Source organism: Eleutherodactylus coqui, chromosome 3 (assembly GCF_035609145.1).
Source record: "Eleutherodactylus coqui strain aEleCoq1 chromosome 3, aEleCoq1.hap1, whole genome shotgun sequence".
Lineage (NCBI taxonomy): Eukaryota > Metazoa > Chordata > Amphibia > Anura > Eleutherodactylidae > Eleutherodactylus > Eleutherodactylus coqui.
This window is the reverse complement of record NC_089839.1, coordinates 95,683,582-95,707,951: the sequence shown is the minus strand read 5'-3', so window position 1 is coordinate 95,707,951 and position 24,370 is coordinate 95,683,582. Positions and strand designations below refer to the sequence as shown.

Genomic DNA, 24,370 nt, shown 5'->3' with positions numbered 1-24,370 from the left:
CTGCAGAGGGAATTGAGCTCCATATTTCTAGACAACTAATCCAGAAAATAGTACAAAAAAAGCAGATTTTTTAAATATAATACACAATTTTACAATTTACATTTGTATCAATACAAGTTTCATTAAAAGTACATCCACTAGTAGACCGTTTACTATAACTCATGTTAATAGGAAGTAGTTGGATGTGAGAATGCGATTTCACCCAAAAGTACGGGGGGGGGGGGGGGGGGGTAATCTTTAATAATTATTTATTTTTAAGCATCAATAATTCCAGGGTGTTGCACATCTGAGAACTGAGGTTTAAATTAATTTCATAAGATAAAACTATTAAATATTAAGATATTTACAAAATATTTAAAGTTAGAGGAAAAACTCTCTGTCTTAGGCTCATGCCCATGAACATATCGATAAAATGCTTCGGGTCTCCCTGCAGCATTTTACTGATGTTTGTAAACACTGGTTTTGCAGGCAGAGACCATGTATGGCTGCAAGTGTACTGCACATGCCTGCGTATCATACGGACATGTGCAGTGTGACTTTTTTTCTTCTTCCCAGCTCGGTTTCAGAGTGAGGTTGCATATGAAAACCTGGCGATACATAATGTATTGCATGTGGATAGCGTTTCATATGCTGCATGTACAAATGTAGAGGGCTCACTGTGTGGCACACAAAGAAATAGAGAGATGCAGAGATCTATTTCTCGTGCGTATCGACACGCAATGTCTACACGCGCATGAGCATTGATCAATGAAAGTCCATTGGCTCCATTCACCATATATCATGTGGCCATAAACGCACACGTAATACATGGTGAGAACACGATGGTGGACATGGGCCCTTAGTGGTCTTAATTATCAAGGTTATGATTTCCAAGTATTCATGTCCTCTCAAACCAATTATAAAACACTTTTTTTCTTCCTACTTGATTACAGTATCCGTCAACTCCTCTAGCATGCATGTGTCATCGTATCCACCTTCTCTATCCATTTCCTGCATTTAACATTTTCCTCTTGTGAGTAAAGAGACCAATTTCAGCAGCCCTTTCTGTCTAGGCTTTTTCAAGTTTTGTAAAATGTTGTTTTATCAACAGAAGCTAGGGTCTAAGCAACCAACCGAAGAGATGTCTTGTTTCCTTGATTGTAATGCTTCTAAGGCTCCATAGTGGTTATTTCTGAAACACCAGAGTCCCTTGAACTTTCAAAGTATGATCATAGATCGTTTAAGCTCATGGGACAATTGAGAACCCCAATAATAGCTCTTATTGGAGGTGTAAATCTGAGAAGGTTGACTCATTTGTACATACAACAGTTGCGTATTTCACTGTGATTCTCAACAGCTTCCACCACAGCATACAGTTTCCAATGATACCCAACTTGAATGTTCCCTAGTGCTCTTGAATGGACACCGATGACTTTTTTTTTTTTTTTCAATCCATGTATTTTTCCATATTTTTTTTTCTTTTATAAAATCCAATTGTAAAAATCTTAAACTGTTTATTTTCTCTGCTTGCAGTGTGTTCAAATATCGTGCAAGCTGAAAGACTAAGATTGTTGCCGAATCCATCAGTCAGGTTGTCTAATAGGGACTGTTAATCTAAAAAAAGGAGTGGGGCAATGTATAACATGCCATTTATTATTTTTCACTGGTTAAAGTCCCATTTACACTCAACAATTGTCTTTGGACGGACAAACAACTTTTTTGCTTTCAAATGTTGAGTGTTTACACGTAAAGATAATCATTTGAAATCCTTGCCATTTCCCTTATTATCTATGTAAACACTATATGTTGTTTGGTCAGGTGGGTGTGTGTTTATACAAAGATTTTCTGGCTGGGAGGTTTTTAATTAGTGCAAAGAAAAAGCCATGGTCTGCTGCCAAATGAGCCTTTGTGTTTAGCTGGGCAAACAATCCCCCCTCCCCTCAAGTGGTTTGAAAAACTGAAGGATTGCCATTGAAACCTAACAACAAGCAAACAAACAATTATTTTTATGCAGGCAGAAACTCTAAGAAAAATGACAGATGAGCAAATAGTGCGTTCGTTTGAGCGAATTTTGAGCAATAATCGTTACTTGTAAATGGGCCTTTAGTCTCTGTTGCGCTGATGAATGCAGGCCTAGAAGCCAGACAGTATGACCAGCATCAACAAAAACCAGCTTCTCAAATACAGTAAAGAACCAGTGGTCAGTGCCTGCAGCCGCAAGCAGTTAGCATCCTGTATTTAGTAGTTAGGTAGAGTAATAAAATCATAATTAGTGAAATAATGTGTCCTCCTGCTGTAACTAGGATTTCACACATCTCTCCCCTCCACCTGCTATAATATTTGTTAGAAATCTCTACTCCCCTTCTGTCATTAGTTTCAGAGTCCCGCCAGTCTGCCTGGCCAATAGTCCTCCAGCATTGGATTGGAGTACACTGCAAGCATATGATAGTAGTTTTTAATAAAAATCTTTTGAAATTGGATAACGTAAAAAATACACAGATTAAATGTCAGCAAAGGTGTCAGTAGCATTCAAGTTAGGAAATTCTTAGGAAACTACATTATTCTGTAATATGTATGTCCACAATAATTGAATTTCCCACGTAAAATAGCCACTTTTATGCTGGGTTCCCATGGGACTGTTTCACCGCGGAAATCTCGCAGTTTTGCTGCAGTGAAAAACTACAAGCTTTCCACGGGATTAGTGCAGCTTCAGAACTCACTGCACTTTGCCCCAGGTTGTGGAGCGGCTCTTCCATTGCAGCCAGCTCTCCCATAGAGAGGAGCGATGCCGCAACGGAAAAAAAAAAGAATATGCTGCGTCCTGGGAATCCGCGATGGGTTGTCCGCCCCGTGTGCGCGAGCTTTTTGACAAATCTCGTCCACATGGCTGGCTAATACCGGGATTAGCGGCCGCAGGGAAATTCCACGGCAAATCCGCCCTGTGTGAACCCAGCCGAAGAGATCCTTGTGAAGGTAGATAGATGTTTGATTTACAATTTGCAATTGAGTGGCTTTTTGTTGCTGTCACTGTAGGCCAGAAAGTATTTTATAGTGTTCTTAGAAAGTATTTGCCATATCTCCTTTTTATTGAATCTCTGGCACTGTATTAATATTACACAAAAAGAAACTAATTAAACGCTAATATCACTTCTGTAAAAATGTATCTGCTGCTCTGGTTTAACTTTTGTACCTTCTTAAGCAGTAATAATTACAATAATTGCCACTGCATCTTTTAGATGTTACATAGGAGAAACTTTCATTTTGCATTGTCATGGTCCTTCACATGTAGACTTGTTTATGAATTTTGAGTCATAATCTTGTCTCAACTTAGTTATGCTTTAGCTTTATTTTATGAATCGGTGATGAATATTCACCTTAATTTTCTAGTTCAGTGTAGAATTCATGGTTTCTTCATTAGTTAATTGAAAAGGTCCTAAGACAACAGAACATCCCTATACTATCTTACTACTATCAACATATTTGACTGTATGTCTGATATTCCTACTGTTGAATGCTGTATTTGTAGCAGAATTTTGCGATTTGTTTTGTCCTAAGAGTCCCACTGCTGATTGTTATGTAGAACTTAAAGGGGTGGTCTCGCGAAACCAAGTGGGGTTATACACTTCCGTATGGCCATATTAATGCACTTTGTAATATACATCGTGCATTAAATATGAGCCATACAGAAGTTATTCACTTACCTGCTCCGTTGCTAGCGTCCTCGTCTCCATGGTTCCGTCTAAATTCGCTGGCAGCTTGCTTTTTTAGACGCGCTTGCGCAGTCCGGTCTTCTCCTTTCAGCACGAGCCGCTTCAGTGTGCTCCCCGCTACAGCTCTTCTGCGCATGCGCAGACGAGCTGTCACTGCTCGGGAGCGCGCTGGAGCGGCCATTCTGTACCTTCCTCTGTTAGAGGAAGGTGCAGAGCTGCCGAGCTGTCCGGAGAAGCCGCCCAGCTGTCCCGCCGTCCAGCTGTCCTGGTAAGTGATGGGCCGGGGGGGCTGCCGCTGCGCCGGGCTGCGCCGGGGGGGGGGCTGTCGCTGCGTCGGGGGAACTAGCGCTGGGCCGGGGGGGGCTGTCTCTAGGCCGGGGGAACTAGCGCTGGGCTGGGGGGGGCTGTCGCTAGGCCGGGGGAACTAGCGCTGGGCCGGGGGGGGGCTGTCGCTGCGCCGGGGGAACTAGCGCTGGGCCGGGGGGGGGGCTGTCGCTGCGCCGGGGGAACTAGCGCTGGGCCGGGGGAACTAGCGCTGGGCCGGGGGGGGCTGTCGCTGCGCCGGGGGAACTAGCGCTGGGCCGGGGGGGGCTGTCGCTGCGCCGGGGGAACTAGCGCTGGGCCGGGGGGGGGGGCTGTCGCTGCGCCGGGGGAACTAGCGCTGGGCCGGGGGAACTAGCGCTGGGCCGGGGGGGGCTGTCGCTGCGCCGGGGGAACTAGCGCTGGGCGGGGGGGGGGCTGTCGCTGGGCCGGGGGGGCTGCCGCTGTGATGGGGGGGGGCTGCGCCGGTTACCTTCTGCCTGGCGGTGGGTGACAGGTCGGCCATGTTCATTCCTGGGGTCCGGTCGGCGGCTGCGGGGCGTCTGGTTGCCATGGAGACACAGCTGGTAGCGTCTCGGGAGCGCGCACGTCGGGCTACAGCAAGCGATGCGAAAAGAGCTGGCGGCCATCTTGGGAAAAAGTTTTATAAGTTGCTGAAACGCTGGAACGGTAAGTAGAAACCAGCTAGGAAAGTCATTTACAGGGGTAATTAGTAATGTATGTTTAATTAGGGGGACTGGGCAAAAAAAAAAATTCACTGCTTCCTCGAGACATCTCCTTTAATATGTGCTTTTTGCAAACATATAGGATAGCCATGGATAGCATTGGTTCTCTACTTGGCTATTTTCGCATGATTTCCATGTTCTTTTACAAGTCTCTTTTTCTACAGAAGTTTTCAGCAGAAGTGTTAAGTCTGTAGTTGCATGGATGTTCTTCTAGGATATTTTGTAATCTGCTGTAGGAGTTATCATTGCAGCCACAAACCAATTTAGGCAGGCAAATCATGGAAGATACACTTTTCTTCTCCAGATTCCTCTATTTGGGATCATTGGCTTCCACATTAATGACTAGAGATGAGCGAGCACCAAAATGCTCGGGTGCTCGTTACTCGAGCCAAGCTTTTTGTAATGCTCGATAGTTCGAGTCGAGTAACGAACCCTGTTGAAGTCAATGGGAGACTCGAGCATTTTCAAGGTGCCCCATGCTCTGCATTGTTTTCAATAGAGCCGCGGCTGTCGCACATGGCAGCTGCGGTAGAGGATCCTGCTACCGGCCCCCCAGTAATTGGATTTCAGGGAAGGGCTTTAAATATAAGCCCTTCCCTGAAAAACCAGGAAAAATAGTGTTAAAAAACAAATAGATACTCCCCTCCCTTCAGCTGCTGAGACTCAGCTGCGTCTTCTCTGCGCTGTCACCGGCTCGGTAGTGCTGATCTATCAACAGGCGGGGATTTTCAGGGAAGGGCTTATATTTAAAGCCCTTCCCTGAAATCCAATTACTGGGGGGCCAGCAGCAGGATCCTCTACCGCAGCTGTCATGTGTGACAGCTGTGGTAGGGAATTGAACAATTCCTCTGCTGCATCTACCACAGATGGGGCAGTTGTAGCAGCAGCGAATTCCCTTACTAGTGGCGATGAAGGAAACATCTGCCGCAGATGTGTTCTTTATCCCTGCGGGGGACATGGCAGCGGCGGAGGGTACATTTTTTTTTTTTTACACTAAAACTATTGTTTTTCAGGGAAGGGCTTATATGTAAAGCCCGTCCATGAAAAACAATTCAGGGGTGCCGGCAGAGCATTGTTTTCAATGAAGCCGCCAGCAGCAGCCACAGCTCCATTGAAAACATGTGGGGAGGAGAGGGTGAAGTTTTCTCGGGCACCGCATGGTGCTCGGCTAGAGTTACGAGTACATTCCAGTATGCTAATGCTCTGGCGAGCATGCTCGCTCATCTCTATTAATGACGTTCCAGAACCTCAGAAATCCTTTGACATCTCAGATTGCTACATTCGTATATTTTATTACATCTCCTTGGGAAGTCCATTTGACTGTGCCTTATTGTGCCTGAAATTTTGTAGTGATTTTTTAACTTTCATGCTAAGTTTCAGTATAAAATAAGCTACAGTGGTCGCCAGATTTTTGTTTTTTTAACCCTTTCCAATCCACTGTCTGACATCTAAAGACATTCTGATTGAAGGCTGCACAGCTCCAATGTCGGAAGACATCCGGCAGGGTATTCTTACAGTAAATTACTGGCGGCTCTGTTGTCGGGGGCCTCTCTGACATGTCACATACTGCCAGCAGATGGCACCATTGTATAATGGCAGAAAGTGAAAGCCCCCTAGGAAACCCTGAATCCAAAATTGGATTGCAAAGGGTTAAATAAAGTAATCTATATGGGCAAGCAAGTTCAATCAATTAAATATTATAATTTTTTTTAACCCCTCAAGGACCAGGCTCTTTTGTACCATAAGGACTAGACACTTTTTAGGGATTTTACCCATGTGGTGTTTTAAGGGCCATATTTTTTTTCTTCAGTTACCAAAATTATTTTTGCTGTGTTTTTTTTTCTGTGAGGGCTATTTTTTATATCTTTTCCACTGACTGTTTTTTAGTTTTGTTGGGGGTAAAAAGCTAAAAAATGATTTTTTTTTAAACATTTATAGTTATTTTTTTAACTAGTATATTTACGTTAAAATAAAGTATGGGAACAGGTTCCTCATTTTGTTTCGGGCGTTTTGATATATAACATGTATGGCTTTGGATTACAGGGCACATATGGCGATGGTTGTGGTTGGCGTCGGCTTTGGGTTATTTTCTTTCTTATGTATGTAATTTTATTTTATTCTGTAATTTTGTTTTTCTTATTTATGTTCTTTTTTTTAAATTTCACACTTTCCCACTGTAGCTGGGGCATCCATAGGAGCCACAGTTACAGGGAAAACATCCCCCTGCAGTGACAATAGTTACTGGTGGAGCTAATTAGGGTTTGCTGGGATCCTGGCGGTCATGTGACCGCCGGCTCGTGTAGTGGAGGACACCCTTCCACTTTCACTCTTTAATCGATAGCCCTCATTGAGCACTATGTACTAGTGAAAGGAGAAGGCAGAAGGGGTTAAAAACCACTTCTCCCTCCTTCTCCAGGTTATCAGCTGTGTGTAAAGCCCCATTTACACTGATAGATGATCACTCAAAAGTCGCTCAAACGATAGTTTGAGTGACAGTTTTGAGCGATCATCTTTGCATACTTTATAGTAACTAAGTAGCTACTATAGAATATGCAAGCGGAGCAGGACACTGCCACTAAAAGAAGAATACAGCTATTTTGCATAAACAAACAGATGTATTCTTCTCTGCTCTGACTGCCAGTGTCCCTGCTCTGAATTCACAGCAGGACACAGGCACAGAGAATCTTATCAGCCCAGTCGGCTGATAACAGCCTGCTCTGCTGATAACAACTGATCACTTAATTCTAGCAAGCAAGAGTTCAGCAATCAACGACTCGTGCACGAAAAGTGCACGATGTCCCTGCATTTAGACACAACGGAATTGCTCAAAAGACGGCTTTGAGCAATTTTTGAGCGATTCTCGTTGTGTCTAAAAGGGCCTTAACAGCTGACAACCTGTCCTGCTTCTGATTGATTGCAGAAGCAGGGGCTTTAATCCCTCGCCATATTTTTACTATCGGCTGGGATTAAAACCCACGACCAAGCGCCGTAAATTTACTGTGCTTGGTCCTTAATGGGTTAATGCCTTAATGCATGTAGACATATATGAAAAAAATTCTCACAGAAAGTTGTCTGTTCCTTTTTGCATATTTAGTTCCCTTTAATGTGGGTTTCAAAGGGAAAAAGACTAGGTTTCTGTTATGGAATTCTCTCCAGATTTGTCTTGCTTAATTGATTCATTAAAGCTGCTACCAGGCATCCTGTAATTAGTTTTTGTCTTACAGTTACTTCCTGCCCCCAGTTCACTGTGTCAGCCACATCAGATATTATGCCCAGTTCTGGCTTCATTCAGACATGCATCACATATTTCACTTGACCTGTGTTTCTGAAACCTATCATCAGCAGAATGGACAATACTTAATTACTTCATCCATTATACACTTGTAACAGACCCACAGTACTCCTTGTGTTCATACACTCAATATGTCATCGCTATGCATATGATTCATATATTACTACACTCCCCGGCCACTTTGCTGCCATTTGTCTAATGAATTAATGCTTTCTCGACACTTTATTTTGTGTACAATGTATAATTACAAACACTGTAGATGTGTTTCACCTTACAGTGTAGGCTTACTAATGTAATGCTGATAGGATGTGAAGTTTGTAATTTAAAATAGTGAATGAAATACTTTTTCAGTTTAATCCTTTGTTCTGATTTCCTTGAGAACCTCCATCCTTCAAGGTCAGCTATACTGTAACCTAGTAATGTTGGCATGCAGCTTTTCATCCTTAAATAATCTAAAATATCCCAAAAATATATTGATTAGCCAAATCTCTACTCTTCTCCTCCAACCCCAATGTCCGTGATCACACCTTTACAAATCTAAAACCTGCCTACTTTTGTGTGTGGCATAATATGTGAATACTTTGGAAGGGTTGTACCAGAATTCACTTTTATCACCTCTTCACAGAATAGGTGATAAAAGTCTGATCAATGGGGGTCTCACTGCTGAGAGCCCACCCATATCAAGAATGGGGGACCTGTGTTCTCCTCTATTCACTACAGGCTTACTTTACTTACCGTGGTGAGGAGGAAAGTGAATAGAGTGATGGCTGTGCATGCGCAATGCCGCTTCATTCTTTTTCAGTGGACGGCTGGAGAAAGTCAAGTACAAGCACTCAGCTATTTCCATCAGTCCTATTGAAATGAGTATAGGAGAGGGCGCGCATGCATGGCCAGTGCTGTATTTATTTTGATGTAACTTCAAGTGGGAGAAGCATCCTCGAGGTGATGAGAAGAGGGGACAAGGTTCCCCCATTCTTGGAATCGATGGGAGTCTCAGCGATGAGACCCCCACCAATTGGACTTTCATCGCCTATCCTATGGAAAGGTGATAAAAGTTAATCCTGGTACAAACCCTTTGAAGCACATCCACGTGTTCAAATGACTTTTCAGATAAGGCTACCGTGTGTGTACATGATGAAATAAGGGAAATGGAATAATGCCTCCACAGTGCCACCTATTGGAAAGCAACATTCCTTCAAGTCAAAGTTATACTCTTTATACAAGCCTTGTAACAATGACCGGGAATGACCTTCATGGTGCTCTCCCTAAGGAGAAAAGATAGCGCTTCTGTACATGAGAAATAACGCAAATTCTCGTCATTATATGACTTGTATACGTTTCTATGTTTGCAGTCTGTATCTAAAAATTTCAGTTGCCCCTGAGCTAGGGGGTGAAGTCTGCTGCTGTGATGGCTATTATACAGTGCAGAAAATAATTTGCACTTTTGCTAGTTATCACATTGGCTATCATATTAGCGCAAGTTGTCTGAAAGTGCATTGGCTATTTAGTAATTGGTCTAGGACTACAGATATGCTATAAAGTTAAAGAAAAAAATCTGATTTTTACAAGTAACCATAAAGGGAACAGTAAGTAATATGGATCCTGTATTGATAAGGTATATTTAAATAGGATTTAGATTTTTTCTGGTGTGTATGCTTTTATTTTGGGGGGCATAAAAATAAATACATTAAAGAAACATTCTAATTAAAACTGATATACAGTGTTATGCCTAATACAAGATCTGACACAGGAATTTTCTTTTTGCATTCTTTGCAATCTCTACCTGAGAGGATACTGTTTCTCCATGTGCAGAGTGTTAACGTGGCATAGGGATTCAATGAACATGTTGGTAATGTTTCTTTAACAATTTTTTTAACATTAATTTTAGCAAAGTTTAAGAAGATGGCATAAGGAGTCTTACAGGTCATGCAATGCTCCCTTAAAAAAAGTTTGCAAATGGAAGGTGCAAAAATGCCTTCATAGCACCAACAGTTGAAAGGTAAAGTCCCCTGGTGCAAGCACCGAGCCGTGACCGACTCCTATAGGTGACGTCACATCGTGACGTTTTCTTGGCAGTATGTTCTTGCCGGGTGGTTTGCCATTGCCTTCCCCAGTCATCTTTTCCCCACAGCAAGCTGGGTACTCATTTTACCGACCTCAAAAGGATGGGAGGCTGAGTCAACCTTGAGCCGGCTACCTGAGCCATGCAGTTAAGGTAAAACCGCAACCTTCAGGTCGTGAGTGAGAGTTAAGGACTGCATACTGCTGCCTTAACAATCTGCGCCACACGAGTAGTTACCCTATAAATCAATGTTTGACCTTTTAAGAGGCCTTGCAGCATCACTTAATAATTTCCATTACTGTTTTTTTTCTTTAGAGTTTTTACTTCTAGACTTTTTAATATACTTTTACTTGCTTATATTTTCAGTGGCAATAAAATGCAGCAAAAATAAATCGAACCCACAAGAAGCTGTACAGATGTTGTCCTCAGCTCGTCTAAATCTACGGGGCCTATCCTCTAAAGCAAAGGTTAGTACTCATTTAATTTAGTACCTATGGTGCTCCCTATACTACAATACAGAGATATTGTGGTAAAATGGCTTTGTCCTATGAAATACAGTATGCCTATGTTGTAAAGACTATAATGAGGCTGGGACTAAACAACTGTAGAAGAAGAAACCATTTTGTGGTCTAAAGGAAATGATTGCATAGCAGGTCGCCAAGATCTTGTGGCATCACTATTGACTGACCTATAATAAGACTAGATTTTGATTCAGCAGATTCCCAATACTTGTTATACATACAATTGAGAATTTTTACAGAGAATAGATGGCTGGTCTATTTAACCCCTTCCCGCTCTAGGACGTACATTTACGTCCTGGAGCGTCGGGGGAATTCATGCAGAGAGGTCGCGGGGCGACCGCTCTGCATACAGCGCGGGTGTCAGCTGTTTACTACAGCTGACACTCGCAGGCAATAGCCGCAATCGGCTGTTCGGCCGATCGTGGCTATTAACCCTTTAAATGCCACGGTCACTTCTGACAGCAGCATTTAAAGCCCCCGAACGATGTTCGGGGGAGCCGTGCAGGTGTCATTGCAGCCGGACGCCTACTAAAAGGCCCCAGGGCTGCCTTAGGAGACTGCCTATCAAGCCATCCCTGTGGGGTGGCTTGATAGGCTGCCTGTCAGAATGCAGTATGACGTAATGCTATAGCATTACGTCATACTGCAGGGGCAGTCAAAGTATCGCATATTGTAGTCCCCCAGGGGGACTTAAAAGTAAAGTAAAAAAAAGATCAATAAAGTTTAATTGTAAAAAAAAAAAGTAATAAAAGTTTAAATCTCCCTCTTTTGCCATATCTATAATTAAAAAGTCTAAATAATAAAATAAAAATACATATTTGGTATCACCATGACCGAAAAAGTCCAATCTATCAAAGTAGCACATTATTTACTCTGCACTGTGAACGTCGTCCAAGAAAAAAATAAAGAACACCAGAAATGCCCATTTTAGTCACCCTGTCTCACAGAAAAAAAGGCAATAAAAAGCGATCAAAAAGTCGTATATACTCCAAATTGATACTATCGGAAACTACAGGACATCAACTACAGCAAAAAATGAGCAAAAATAGATTTCTAGTACACATTCCTGGTTATAATAACCTGAAACTTTGATTAGCCCACATAAGTTAATGAGGTATTGGCACCTCTTCAAGTAGTTGCTCTGCATGGTCCTCATTATACCCAGACCATCAACTGAACACTTTGGAATTTCCTGTTTTCATTTGTAATTAAACCAATCTATTGACCATTCCTAGTTGTGTTTCCTACTTATGTTCTTGAAAGTTGGGAGGGAGCTGCCGTGTACAAATTCTTTTTTACTATCATAGTACTTGGTTTTCTCTTTAGGAACTTAATTATCAAAGTTTACTATATATTCTGGTGAATTGGTGGGATCTACCAGTGATTGAATGTATGTGGACACTTCCATAACCTCTCAGATATCTGCACTCAGAGCATAAATGAGACATATTATATTATACACCAGTCAGTAATAACATGGAAACTGCTGAAAGGTGAAACCACTGGCAGCTGAAGTGAACAACATTCATTATCTCATTACTATAGCACCTGTCAAGAGGTGGGATATATAAGGCACCAAATAGATAGACAGTACTTAAAGTTGATCTGTTGATGGCAATTAAAAAATGGGCAACTGCGTTTGTGAACTGCAGCCCAAAAAAGTCTTAAAATAATAGTTGTTTTTCTTTTGCAAATGCATCTGTTTATTTAAAAACCACACGCGATTTTTTTTTAAATTTATTTATTTATTTATTTTTAGAAGCTGCATGCTTTTTTACTTGCATTTTTTGCTGCTGTTCAGAAACGCAGCAAAACACCTTATGTGGGAATGCTGCCAAAGGGTCTAGGCAATTTTTGGCAGAGGCCAGATTGTGATGGCTATACAACTGGGTCAATAACAGAAAAGACCACAGCACTCCAAGTTGTAGCAAAATGTGAACTCTTTATTCACTCATCAGCATAGTTGCAACATTTTAACCTTTTAGGCCTTTGTCAATGAAGTGTAAAGTACTGGTTATATATAGTAAAAGACTAGTGGCATCACTTCTTTTATTAAGTCATACGGCATTGACAATTCATCAGTGACAGTGTCAAACATCAATGCCAAAATAATAATTTAAGGCATAGAAAGCAAGGGGCCCTTACATAATAACAAGTATGTAGTCAGAAAATCTCCAAATTGGCTGTTCTTGTGGGGTGTTTCTGGTATACTATTGGTCAAAAGTGTTAGAACACCCTAATTTTTCCAGCTTTGTTGATATTTACACAGTGTAATGTTTCAAATGTACCTTGAAATGAAAGCCTAGAACAAATAAACTAGTTACGATGAATAAAAAAATGGATTAACTTTGTTTCACCAAATAAAATCTTCTAGCTGATATAACATCTTTACTCAATCAATGCATTCTTTCTATAATTGCACTCAGATATTCAGACATTTCTTCCCAACATTGCTGTCGTAGTTCCCACAAATGTGCTGCACTTGTATGTTGCTTTGTGTTCAGTGTACCAGTCACCCTGTGCAGGTTGCTAAATCTGGATCCAGTAGAAGAGCCCCAGACCACGATGCTTCCTTCTCTACGTTTGACAGTTGGTGTCACACACTTAAAGGGGTTGTCTCGCGGCAAACATCAAAATTTTACATTACCCCATTCCCCCTGTCACCCCCTGGCATAAAATAGCAATTTAAAGCAGTTTTTAAACCGCTTGCTACTCATTGCTCCGACGAAATATGGAGTTATAAAAATCTTCTCCCTAAGATGGCCGCTGGTCCTTTCCCAGGGATGCACTGCGGTTTTCTCCCATGGTGCACCGCGGGTCTTCTCCCATGGTGCACCATGGGCTCTGTGCGTTCCATTGCCGATTCCAGACTCCTGATTGGCTGGAATCAGCACACGTGACGGGGCGGAGCTACGATGACGACGCGGTGACCAGCTCTCCGGCACGAGTGGCCCCAATCACCAGGCAGAAGCACGGACTGCGCAAGTGCGTCTAAAAATGCCAGAAGACATCAGAATTAGACGGATCCATGGCGACGGGGACGCTAGCAACGGAGCAGGTAAGTGAATAACTTCTGTATGGCTCATATTTAATGCATGATGTACATTACAAAGTGCATTAATATGGCCATACAGAAGTGTATAACCCCACTTGCTGCCGCGAGACAACCCCTTTAAGAACCATACTTACACCTACTTGATGGCATACAAAACCCCTGCTTGGATGTACCAAAGATGTCAAATTCTGATTCATCAGTCTATCAGACCTTCTCCTCCTCTTCAGTAGTCCACTGGAGGTGCTACTTGGCCCATGCAAGCCTATTTTGCAGTCTTAGCAGTGGGTTCTTGCTGATACTCTTCCTGTCACACCTGCAGATTGAAGTCTTCTTGTCACAGTCTAAATGGAACCTTGTTTATTTGTTGCTGCATTAAGCTGTGCTGGAAGACTTTGTGCTATGAGGTGCCAACAATGCAAACTGCTGACTAGCAAAAACTTGTAGTCTGATTTAGCAGTGGCCTTTGGTCTGCCAGACCTCTTCCTGTCAGTTTCCTCCAGTTTCCAAGTGCCTTTTGATAGTATAGGAAATTATACTGACCACCATGTTGGCTTTCTTGGCAATTTATCTGTAGGGCAGACCTACACTTCTAAGGGTTAGAATTTTCTGTTGTTTTTGGTTAATTGCCTTTTTTCCCATTATGATAGCAGTGTTTACTGCCCTGTAGAGATGAGCGAGCATACTCGTCCGAGCTTGATACTCGTTCGAGTATTAGGGTGTTTGAGATGCTTGTTACTCGTGACGAGTACCACGCGGTGTTCGAGTCACTTTTATTTTCTTCCCTGAGAAATTTGCGCGCTTTTCTGGCCAATAGAAAGACAGGGAAGGCATTACAACTTCCCCCTGCGACGTTCAAGCCCAACACACGTGCCTTCAGCCAATCACAGCCATTCAATGACATCATTGTCATTGGCTGTGATTGGCTGAAGGCATGTGTGTTTTCTGGAGGCGGGGATTTCAAGCTCTGCGTCCAGAAAGCAATGCTCTGCCGGGGACCAGGAGGGAGCGACAGCCTGCAGCAGCGCCGCAGAACGCTGGGGGAAGTGAGTAATGATTTTTATTCTTTGCTCCGCTGTATTCCCGGCGTATAAGGTGACAGTTGGGGGGTCGTCTTATACGCCCCGTCGCCTTACACGCCGGTATATACGGTATATATTTTTATTTTTACACATTTCTGGATGAATTGCAGGGAAGGGCTTATATATTTAAGCCCTTCCCGACAATTCATCCAGCGCTGTCCGGCAGCCCATTGCTTTCAGTGGAACCTGCTGTATTGCCGGCTCCATTGAATTCAATGGGCTAACATCGTTCTTCTCTGCCACAGCTATTACAGCTATGGCAGAGGAGAACGATCTTTATGCTGACAGTGCGGGGGGGGGGGGGGGGGCACTCTTGCCGCTATTGTGGCTTAATAGTGGGACCTGGGAACTTGAGATGTAGCCCCTCGCCTGCCCTATCCGTTGCTGTGTTGTTCCCATCACTTTCTTGAATTGCCCCGATTTTCACAAATGAAAACCTTAGCGAGCATCGGCGATATACAAAAATGCTCGGGTCGCCCATTGACTTCAATGGGGTTCGTTACTCAAAACGAACCCTCGAGCATCGCAAAAATTTCGTCCCGAGTAACGAGCACCCGAGCATTTTGGTGCTCGCTCATCTCTACTGCCCTGTAAAGCAAAACTGTCCAAATCTTGCCCTAGAGGGTGTTCTAATGCAGTCTGTTCTAACACTGGTTATATAGAATCGGAGAGTTTGAAAGTAATCTACAAAAGTTGAGACACGTGTAGGAATAGTTTGTAGCCAATTTCAAACCATAATTTGCTTTCAGTGCTGTACAGTAGCTGTCTTTTGATGTGTTGCTTGAAAAAATCTCTTTGATTTAAAATCATAAATTCAGACTATTGTTGCATTTCAGATTAGCATTTCATAAAATTTTTATTTTTAACTTGCTTTCGAACCTTTGAGCCATTATTTGCTAGACTTGATCTGTGGAAGTGTCAAAAATAACTGGAAAAGTGTTCTAGAACTTTTGATACTGGTAGTGTAAGTAGTGGCTAGTACATACCAAAAGACAACCAGTAAACTGGCAAACAAGATCATGGGTGTTTAAGGATTGATGCACATGCAGAGTGAAGGCCAGCCTATCTGGTGCCATAGAAAATCTACTGTGGCGCAGCTTGCTAAAAAAGAATAATGCTGATTTATGATAGAAAGTTGTCAGCACACACCATGCACCTCAGCTAGCTATGAAGCCTCAGACCTTTCGGATTGCCTGTCTGTTGCTAAAAGTGTATATTTTGTACAGATGAGAGTCAAAACTTAACCAAGGAGTAATTAAAGAAGTTGGCCTGATCTCATGAATCACATTTTCTTTTATATCATGTATACATCTGTCTGTGTGTGTTGCTTACCTAGGGAGTAGGTGGCACAAGGATGCACTATTGGAAGAACGCAAGTTGGTGGGGGCAATGTGATGCTCTGGACAGTGTTTTACTGTAACATGTTGGACCCTGGTATTCAAGTGAATGTTGCCATCTGACTTGCAGACAAGTACTTCTATTCGTAACAATGGTATTTCCTAATTCTAGTGGCCTCTTCCAGCAGGATAAGGTGCCACTACTAATCTGCCATGCTACAAAAATAGTTTAGAAATGAGACCTTACCTCCACAACTTTAAGGACTTAAATGATCTGCTGGTGATGTCTTGATGCCATGTACAATAGCTTAGTACACATGATTTGTGGACTGGATACTCATTCATTTATTTTCCCGCTTGAGAAAAGCAATGCTGTAAATGTCCAAAAGCTGCATCCCCTATTTCTTCATTTAGAGTTACCATTCATATTTTGTCAAGCATTGGGAGATGTGTGGTTGTAACTACCACCCAAACTTCTTTCAGCGGGCATCTTTTCAACTGAATAGGAAGGATTATTTGATTCTGAAGTAGTACTTAAAAGTACTAAATGTGATGTCCTTACGGCAGGATTCAGAAGAGCCGTAGTTGATGGGCACTGTGATGTTTGCAAGCATCAAGCCCATCAGAAATATTAACAGAAAATCCTTTTGATGATGCTGAAAATCTTGCTGGAGGTAACTGAACCTATAATACTAGATATATTTGCCTCACCCAGTTCTGCTGTTTGAGTGCCAATAGTTTTTAGTATTCCTGTTCATTGAATATTGAGAATCAAGGGTTGATGGAAGGAATGGAGTATGGTATATAGAACAAGAGGGATGTATTCCTGCATTTGCTCAGTACCGAAAATAAGAGTATATGTTCAGTTAGTGAATATACATTGAGTACCTTGACCCCATGGCCATACTCTTCTGTTTCCGTTTTAATTGGAAATAATATATCATTTAAAAATCCCCAAATGACCTTAATGACATAGTATAAAGGATAGTTTATGTCTAGCTTCTGAGCCGTCCTTGTTCTCCATAACAAAAGGAAGCAAAAAGGAAAACCTCTACAGCAGTCCGGCTACTTAGAGCCAGACAGTGTTTCCTGAATGAGTTTGCTTTCAGCTAAAATAAAACCTCCATGAAGACTTTCATCTTCCTCACAATGATGGATGCTCATCTTCTTTTTCCCTCCGCATTTATTAATATAAGGAATATTTTGTCACCTATTCACTTAAGAGTCAAGAAATAATATCCAACAATACCGGTCATCTTGTTAAAAGGAAGCTTGATACTTGGAGCTACTTTGAGCCTGAGTCCCAGTAATGTAGGTTTTAGGCCTCTTTCACACAGTCGACAGCGAAATCGCAGCAATATCGCAGCTGTGTTCTGTGTGATATTGCTGCATTTTCCCACGGCGATATCGCAATTTTGTGGTGCTACAAAGTCACGTGACTTTGTAGCACTCTTATGCTAGGATTTTCAGGGGGCTTGAAATATAAGCCTAGCTGCATCAAAAAAAACCAATACATTACCTAACAGTCACTGTCCGCCCCACCGCACTCCTCTTCCGGAAGCTTAGCAGCACTTCTTTGTAGTCTTCAGCCAGCGCTTCCTGGTCAGGGGGTTCAAAAATCCCGCCTCCAGGAAACACTGGCTCTCATTAGTTCTGAACTGCTGCAGTGATTGGCTGAACCAAGGCACTCGAGAACCATTCAGAGCCAGCGCTTCCAGGAGGTAGGGTGTATGAACCCTCAAACCAAGAAATGGCAGCTAAAGACTGCAGGCAAGTATGTCAGAGCTTCAGGAGGAGAAGTGTGGCGGAGTAGACAGAGCCTGTTAGGTAATGTAATTTTTTTTTTTTTTTTATGCAGCTAGGGTTTATTTTAAGGACAAACAGAAGGACTTCCTACTGTAAAAGTTGCACCAGATTGCACGAAAACTGCGCTTTCATGCGATGCAACACAAAGGATGGCTCCATAGGGAAACATGAGCTACAAAACATTGCAAATCGTGGCTGTATAGAGCATGCCGTGATTTTTTTCCCCCTCAGTGTAGCTGCCTACACAACATCGCTAATGTGAAGGAACCCATTGGAAAGCAGGGGCTCTACATACATGCGATCTGTAGCATCACTCAATTTGTCGCCCATGTGAAAGTAGTCTTATACCTCCATCATTCCCTAGGTGTCAGCACTTGAGGTGGCACGCTAAGTAGTCCTCTTATTCTAGACCTCCTGCACATGACAGGGTCGGATCCAGGCCGGTGACCCCGCTTGCCTGTCCGGTTGCTTCTTTATCTGTACTGCGGAAGCAACAACCATTGCACATGCACAGTACAGATCATGGCATGCCATTGCTAAGTGATGACACTGATTGGAGCATGCTGCAATTTTTCTGCTGTGAGCGGAAATTGCAGTTGATTTCCACTCGTGTGCAGGAAGCAGCAGTTTTCCATAGGAGGCTATGGGCATTATCTGCTGCGGAATCCTGAGGCAGCCGCCAGCCCTGGTTTCCGCAAATCAAATCTGCCGGTGTGCAGGAGCCCTTAGAATGTGAGAACTACTTAGCACACCACTCAATGCTCTGCAGCATCCGGTTTCAGCATTGACACTTAAGGAATGACAGGTAAAGTAAGTGTAAGACTTATATCCCCAGACTTGGCTCAAAGTAGCTGATCGATTCCCTTAAAAGAATTGTTTTATGAGCAAATCCCCAATAAACTTTTTTTTCATTTTAGCTTGGATGATTTTCACAAAAACTGTTGGCTGCTGTTGGAATGTTCATAATTGAATTCCAAATATAACATTTAAGGGGATTTTCCAGGAGTCAAAAAAAAATTAACAGGCTTAGGGCTCTTTCACACCAGCGTTGCGCCTCCATTTGGGATTTCAGTCTCTCTGTTCTGTTTTTGGAACAGAGAAACAGAATTAAAACCAAATAAATGTTTCCATTTTTTACCTTTTGATTTTAATGGATTTTAAACAAAAACAAACTTTTTTTTTTAAGGGAGCAAATGGAACACTGTAAAATAAAAAAGAAATATGTACTTAGCTACTTCAGTGGCTTCTCATCCATCACTGATGCCTCAGTGCCCACCACTTGGAACCCTAAGGGGGGGTTCACACAGGGCGGATTTGCCGCGGTTTTGCCGCAGCAGATCCGCCCGCGGCCGCTAATCTCGGGATTAGCCAGCCATGTGGATGAGATTTCTCAGAAATCTCGTCCACACAGGACGGCTAATCCGCTGTGGTAAATCCCGCTGAAACTGCGGCTGTGGCCACCGCGGTTTCAAAAGAAGCAGCATGTCTGTTTACTTTTTTTTTTTTGTCTATTAACGTCGCGGCCACGCTCTCCTCTATGGGAGCGCCGGCCGCAATGGAAAAGCATGCGGCCGAGCCGCTTCAAAGCCGGCCAAACCGCGAGATTTCCGACGGGAATACGCGCCGTGTGAACCCAGCCTTAAGAGTCACATGAACGCTCAATCAATCACAGGCTTCAGCAGTAATTCATAGCCGCTAAAGTCATTGATTGGCCAAGTGGTCCTCTGCACAATGAACAGCATGTGACAGCTAACCATTTTTTTCCGAGATCCAAGTAGTGGACATCAGTGCTCCAGAGCTAGATGGAGAGCCACTGAAGCAGGTGCATATGCATATTTTCTGTATTTTACACAGTTCTAAGTCTGTTAGATTTTTTTAACCTGGAAATCTCCTTAACTGCCTGAGACCTAAGGCGGAAGTACTTTAAAGGAGTTTTTCAGTCCTATAAAATTAATGACCTATTTTCTGGACAGGCCATTAACCAGATCGGCAGGGGGCTGAAGCCCGCCACCTGCACTGATCCGCTGGTGTGAAGGAGCTAAAGTACTCAAGAAGAAGCAAAACATTTTCCAGTGTGTAGTGGCCCAGAATGTTACTGCAGCTCTCTCCCATTCACTTCAGTGGGAGAGAGCTGCAGTACCATTCCAGGTACACTGGGTGGATTTGTAATTCTTGACATTAGTTTATTGGTGGGGGTGGTAGGCAATGGAACCCTGCCAGTCTGATATGGATGGCCTATCCTGAGGATATGTGATTGATATTATAGGACTGGAAAACCCCTTAAAAAATTACTTCTGTAAGATTCTGTTTTTGGTCAAGCCTGCTCACAGCCAATAGTAATCACTGAAGAGCAACTGACAAGTCTCTCCACCCAAATGTCCTTTTTAGCTGGATGCCAAGCACAGTATGCAGTAGATATTCTCTTTGTAAAAAATTAAATAAATGAATCAGGCACCTAAATCGAGTTGTCATTTTGCTGCATAACTTGGCAGAAATGCAAATGATTAGAGTTCCTAAAAGTGGTACCACCCTTGGCTTATAAAAAGAAAGACTCTCAGAGGCTTGTTGTGTGTCAGGACCTATTTTTTTTTCCCTCTTCTGTAGAGCTTGTTGGCCATGAAACGTGCCTCTACGATACAATCTAAGAGATTTCACCCAGTTAACAGTGTGAGAGGGGGGGGCATTCTTGGAATGCAAGAAGCTGGATGGTTGTATCGACAAATTGCCCACCACTTGGGCCATTCTTTCAAAAAATATATTTTTTGTTTTCATAGACAAAACAAACATACATTAGAAAATAGATATGGTAAACTATGTCATGAGAAATATATCATTTCTGAAACTTAAGAGAGCACACCATTTCACCCTCCCCCTGGACTATGAGTCTTCCCGCAGGTTTACATAAGAGTAACCTCCTCCCTGAGGCGATCAGGAGGAGAAAAAAAATGTACCTGGGGAAAAACGGACTGAATTCAAGGAGAAACAGAGCCAACAACATAGGGCTGTGAAAAGAACTCTGAGAACCTTGATATAGCTGTTGGTTTGGCCACAAGCCGGACCATTTCGTGATTAGGGCAGCTCTCAACTGGTCTAAACTTGGGCAACAAATCAAAACATGTCAAACAAGCCCTTGAGATATCAAAAGGTCCCCCAAACGGCCCACTATGCAGTTACAAGACCTCTGAGACGAGCAAGAATCCCTCGTGATATAGTCATGTGTGGAGGACTGAGAAGATGCACTCTAACTGTTATAACTGTTTTAACTATTTTAATCAAAACAAAAAATTTGAAAAGAAAGTGAGACGAATGAGTGAAAAGAAAAAAGAGAGAAAAGATTAAAAAGACAACAGAAAGAGTCGTGCATAGGGGAAAGGGTAGAAGAAGAAAAAAGGGGGGAGAGGAGGGGGGAAGGTCTTTTCTGCCATTGCAGTATGGGATCTTTGTAGTGCAAGATGTTCAGGGACACCATATGCTCAGAGAAGCCTTTCAGCCTTTCTCCAGCCATCTAAGAAAGGCCGGGGAACTTCTAAAGTTGTTCCATAACGCCCATAAAAGGTGAATTTTGCCTCTGAGCCGGAGCTCCTGCATATATTCAATGTGGTCCAGGGCCTCTACCCAAGCAGCTCTTGGTACCGCTCCCCCCCCCCCCCCCCCCCCCCCGCTTCCAGTATTTGGGAACGGTAAGGCGCATGGCCATTATAAATTGACTCAGTAGACTCTTCTTGACCCTTGAGACGGGACCCAGGAACACAGAAAGGAGCGCTATTTCTAGTAACAAGTTCAAAGGGGTTCTGCTTACCACCTCGTACAGGCGGGCCACGTCGTCCCACAGGGAAGCTATGAGAGGGCATGTCCACCATATCTGGTACGTAGTGCCTACTTCAGAGACGCATCTCCAACAGTCATTTGTCACCTCCGGAAAGATTCTATGCAGCTTGTCTGGGGTCCTATACCACTGCATCACTATCTTGTAGTTCAGTTCTTGGGCAGAGATACTTCTCCCAAGAGCCTCCTCCCAGCGTGCCTCCCATGTTGGTCTCTCGACCTGTACAGTCTCGCGCACTTGGGCCATTCTAACCAAACTGTTAGTAGGTGTTAGGACCAGTGGATGCTTGAGGACATGCACACAAGGCGACCAGGTTCAAGATGCCCTCGACAGACCACCATTAGCATCCAGAGATAGGTGGTGTGATGGTCTGGGGGCCATTATATACAACAGTCAGTCTAGTAGTGGTACAAGGGACAATGACAGCTCAGTGATATGTTCAGGGCAATCCTGCAGCCACATTTGTCCCTCTCATGGCAGGGCTTCCAAAAGACATTTTCCAGCAGGATAATGCTCAGCCGCATACACAAGGGTGTTGCAGGAATGTCTCCACAACATTGTTACACTTCTGTGGCCTGCCCAGTCACCAGAATTATCGCTACTATAACTTGTCTGGAACCATCTGGGATGCCAACTTTGACAGCCTAAAGGTTTGTACGAACTAGAACCTCAGTTACAGCAAATGTGGACCGATATTCGGTAGAATACTATACGGACCTGTATGCATCCATGCCCGCACATATCACATCTTGCATTGAAGCTAGAGATGACCCAACAGAATCCTAAAGCTTCCATGCCTGCCCGTATCACATCTTGTATCCAAGCTAGAGCCAGTACAACGGTACGGGAGCCTCCATGCCCACCCATATCACATCTTGTATCCAAGCTAGAGGTGGTACAACAGGGTACTAGAGTCTCCCTTCAGGGGGTCAGTTTTCCATAACAAATAATCCTTTTGCTCTGATATTATAATCACCTACTTATATCAATGTTAGTCACACAGAGAGTTTTCATTTGATTTCAAGAATTTTTAGGGGACAGAAGTTACTGACTGTGTGTGTGTGTTATACATACAGTCAAACCTCTAGTTTTGTTGTCTTCTACATTCACCGGTTTCCAGTTTCGACGATGTTTCAAATCAGAATTTCACCTCTAGTTTCGCTGGCTGCTTATAGTTATGCCGGCGTCTGCTGACATGGTCCACGGATGCTCCAATCACAGCTATTCATGAATTCCTCCAATCACAGCCATTCATGGTTTTCACCTGCTCTGGATTTCGCAATGCAAATTCGCCCGTGTGCAGGCGGCCTAAGCAGAAATTGACTGATATGTATAAAATACACAAAATGTAGTCAGTACAGCAAATTGTGCTCATAGAAGAATTGTCCATTATGTTGTATATTAGTCTAATATTTCTCTATTTCTACAGTATATATGCAGCTGCTTTGTAAAGAATCAGACACCTGAAGCCCACCAGGTGAAATGGGAAGTCCTTGATGTGACAAACTATGCGTTTCGCTATAGCCCTGCAGCTTATAGTAAGGGCTCTTTTACAACTGCACTACGAGCCTCCTCAGTGCTCTATTGAGGGTTCTGTCACTGTTAATAGTAAGAAAAGTGCATAGTGCAGCAATTTATTTTTTGTTTACCTTCAATCTGATGGATTCTCCAATGGACCACATTCTAAGTCAATGGAATTAGTTGGTGCTACTTGGATCTGCTATTTGAAGGATTTGTCAAAGTGCAAATATGTGTTCTTGGCAGTTTCTTGCTGACCTGGCATGGTCCAGTTATAGAGCCCAGCTGATATCATATCAGTACAGGTTAAGGGTTGAACAGTGATCTATCAACAGTTCCTGGACTGTGATGTTGGATTGGCATAATCAGAAGCACTGCACTTATGCATGACAATCTTGGGCCAGTTTTCGAGTGCTCACATGTCATTGTCCAAGGAAGCTAAATGATTTTGTCTGCTGTATCGCTTGTCAATCAAGTAGTATGATATATCTCAAATTACACAGATTGATATCTGTAGCATATATTTATTTTATTTTCCCGGGATGGAAAATAATTTATTAGAAAAACTGATGCTCATTTACGTTTTATTCTCGTAAAGACTTAGATGTCATATGTCTTCATGACCTTTTTATTCTTTTCTTCCCAGCAACTGTTCACAGATGTACCAACTGGTGAGGTGTCTGCAGAATTAGCTGAAGAAGTGAAGGCAATGGACAGTCTTATCACGGAGATGCAAGAAAGCAGCAATCTGCTGCGGAATCAATACTGAGCGAGATTCGGGACAAGGAAACCTATTGTATAATAAAATGTTTTCTTTATAAGAACCTTGGTATTTCTGCCTTCTATTCTCACACTGATCTGTAAGCTGCTTGAGAGTCATGTGTTTGGCCTATATGTTATGATTTTGGACACCCTGGAATGATTACAATTTTATTATTTATAAGGCACTTATTTGGGATTAGTTTTACATGACTGCATCAAGTAATTGGCTGGGGTCCACTGAAAGAAACTGCTGATAGCTGGGAAAGCTTTAAATGTCCTTTCTATGTCGCAGGATAGGATAACATTTTGGACTTTGAGTGTTAAAGACATAGAGCCACAGAGGGCTAATAAAAAATTATGTTTTTCATTTAATAGAA

General features: G+C 42.8%; 1 protein-coding gene across 3 annotated transcripts in view; it reads left to right on the top strand.

Annotated features, from left to right (window-relative positions):
• TTC27 (tetratricopeptide repeat domain 27) overlaps positions 1–24,055 on the top strand; it is a 383,896-nt gene extending 359,841 nt beyond the window's left edge. For all 3 annotated transcript variants that reach the window (XM_066595887.1, XM_066595886.1, XM_066595885.1), the window contains 2 exons: positions 10,456–10,556; positions 23,878–24,055. In XM_066595887.1, the coding sequence (XP_066451984.1) occupies positions 10,456–10,556; positions 23,878–24,000 (224 nt within the window). In that variant the 3' untranslated portion in view covers positions 24,001–24,055. The remainder of the gene's footprint in view (positions 1–10,455; positions 10,557–23,877) is intronic.
• The last annotated feature ends 315 nt before the right edge of the window (positions 24,056–24,370 follow it).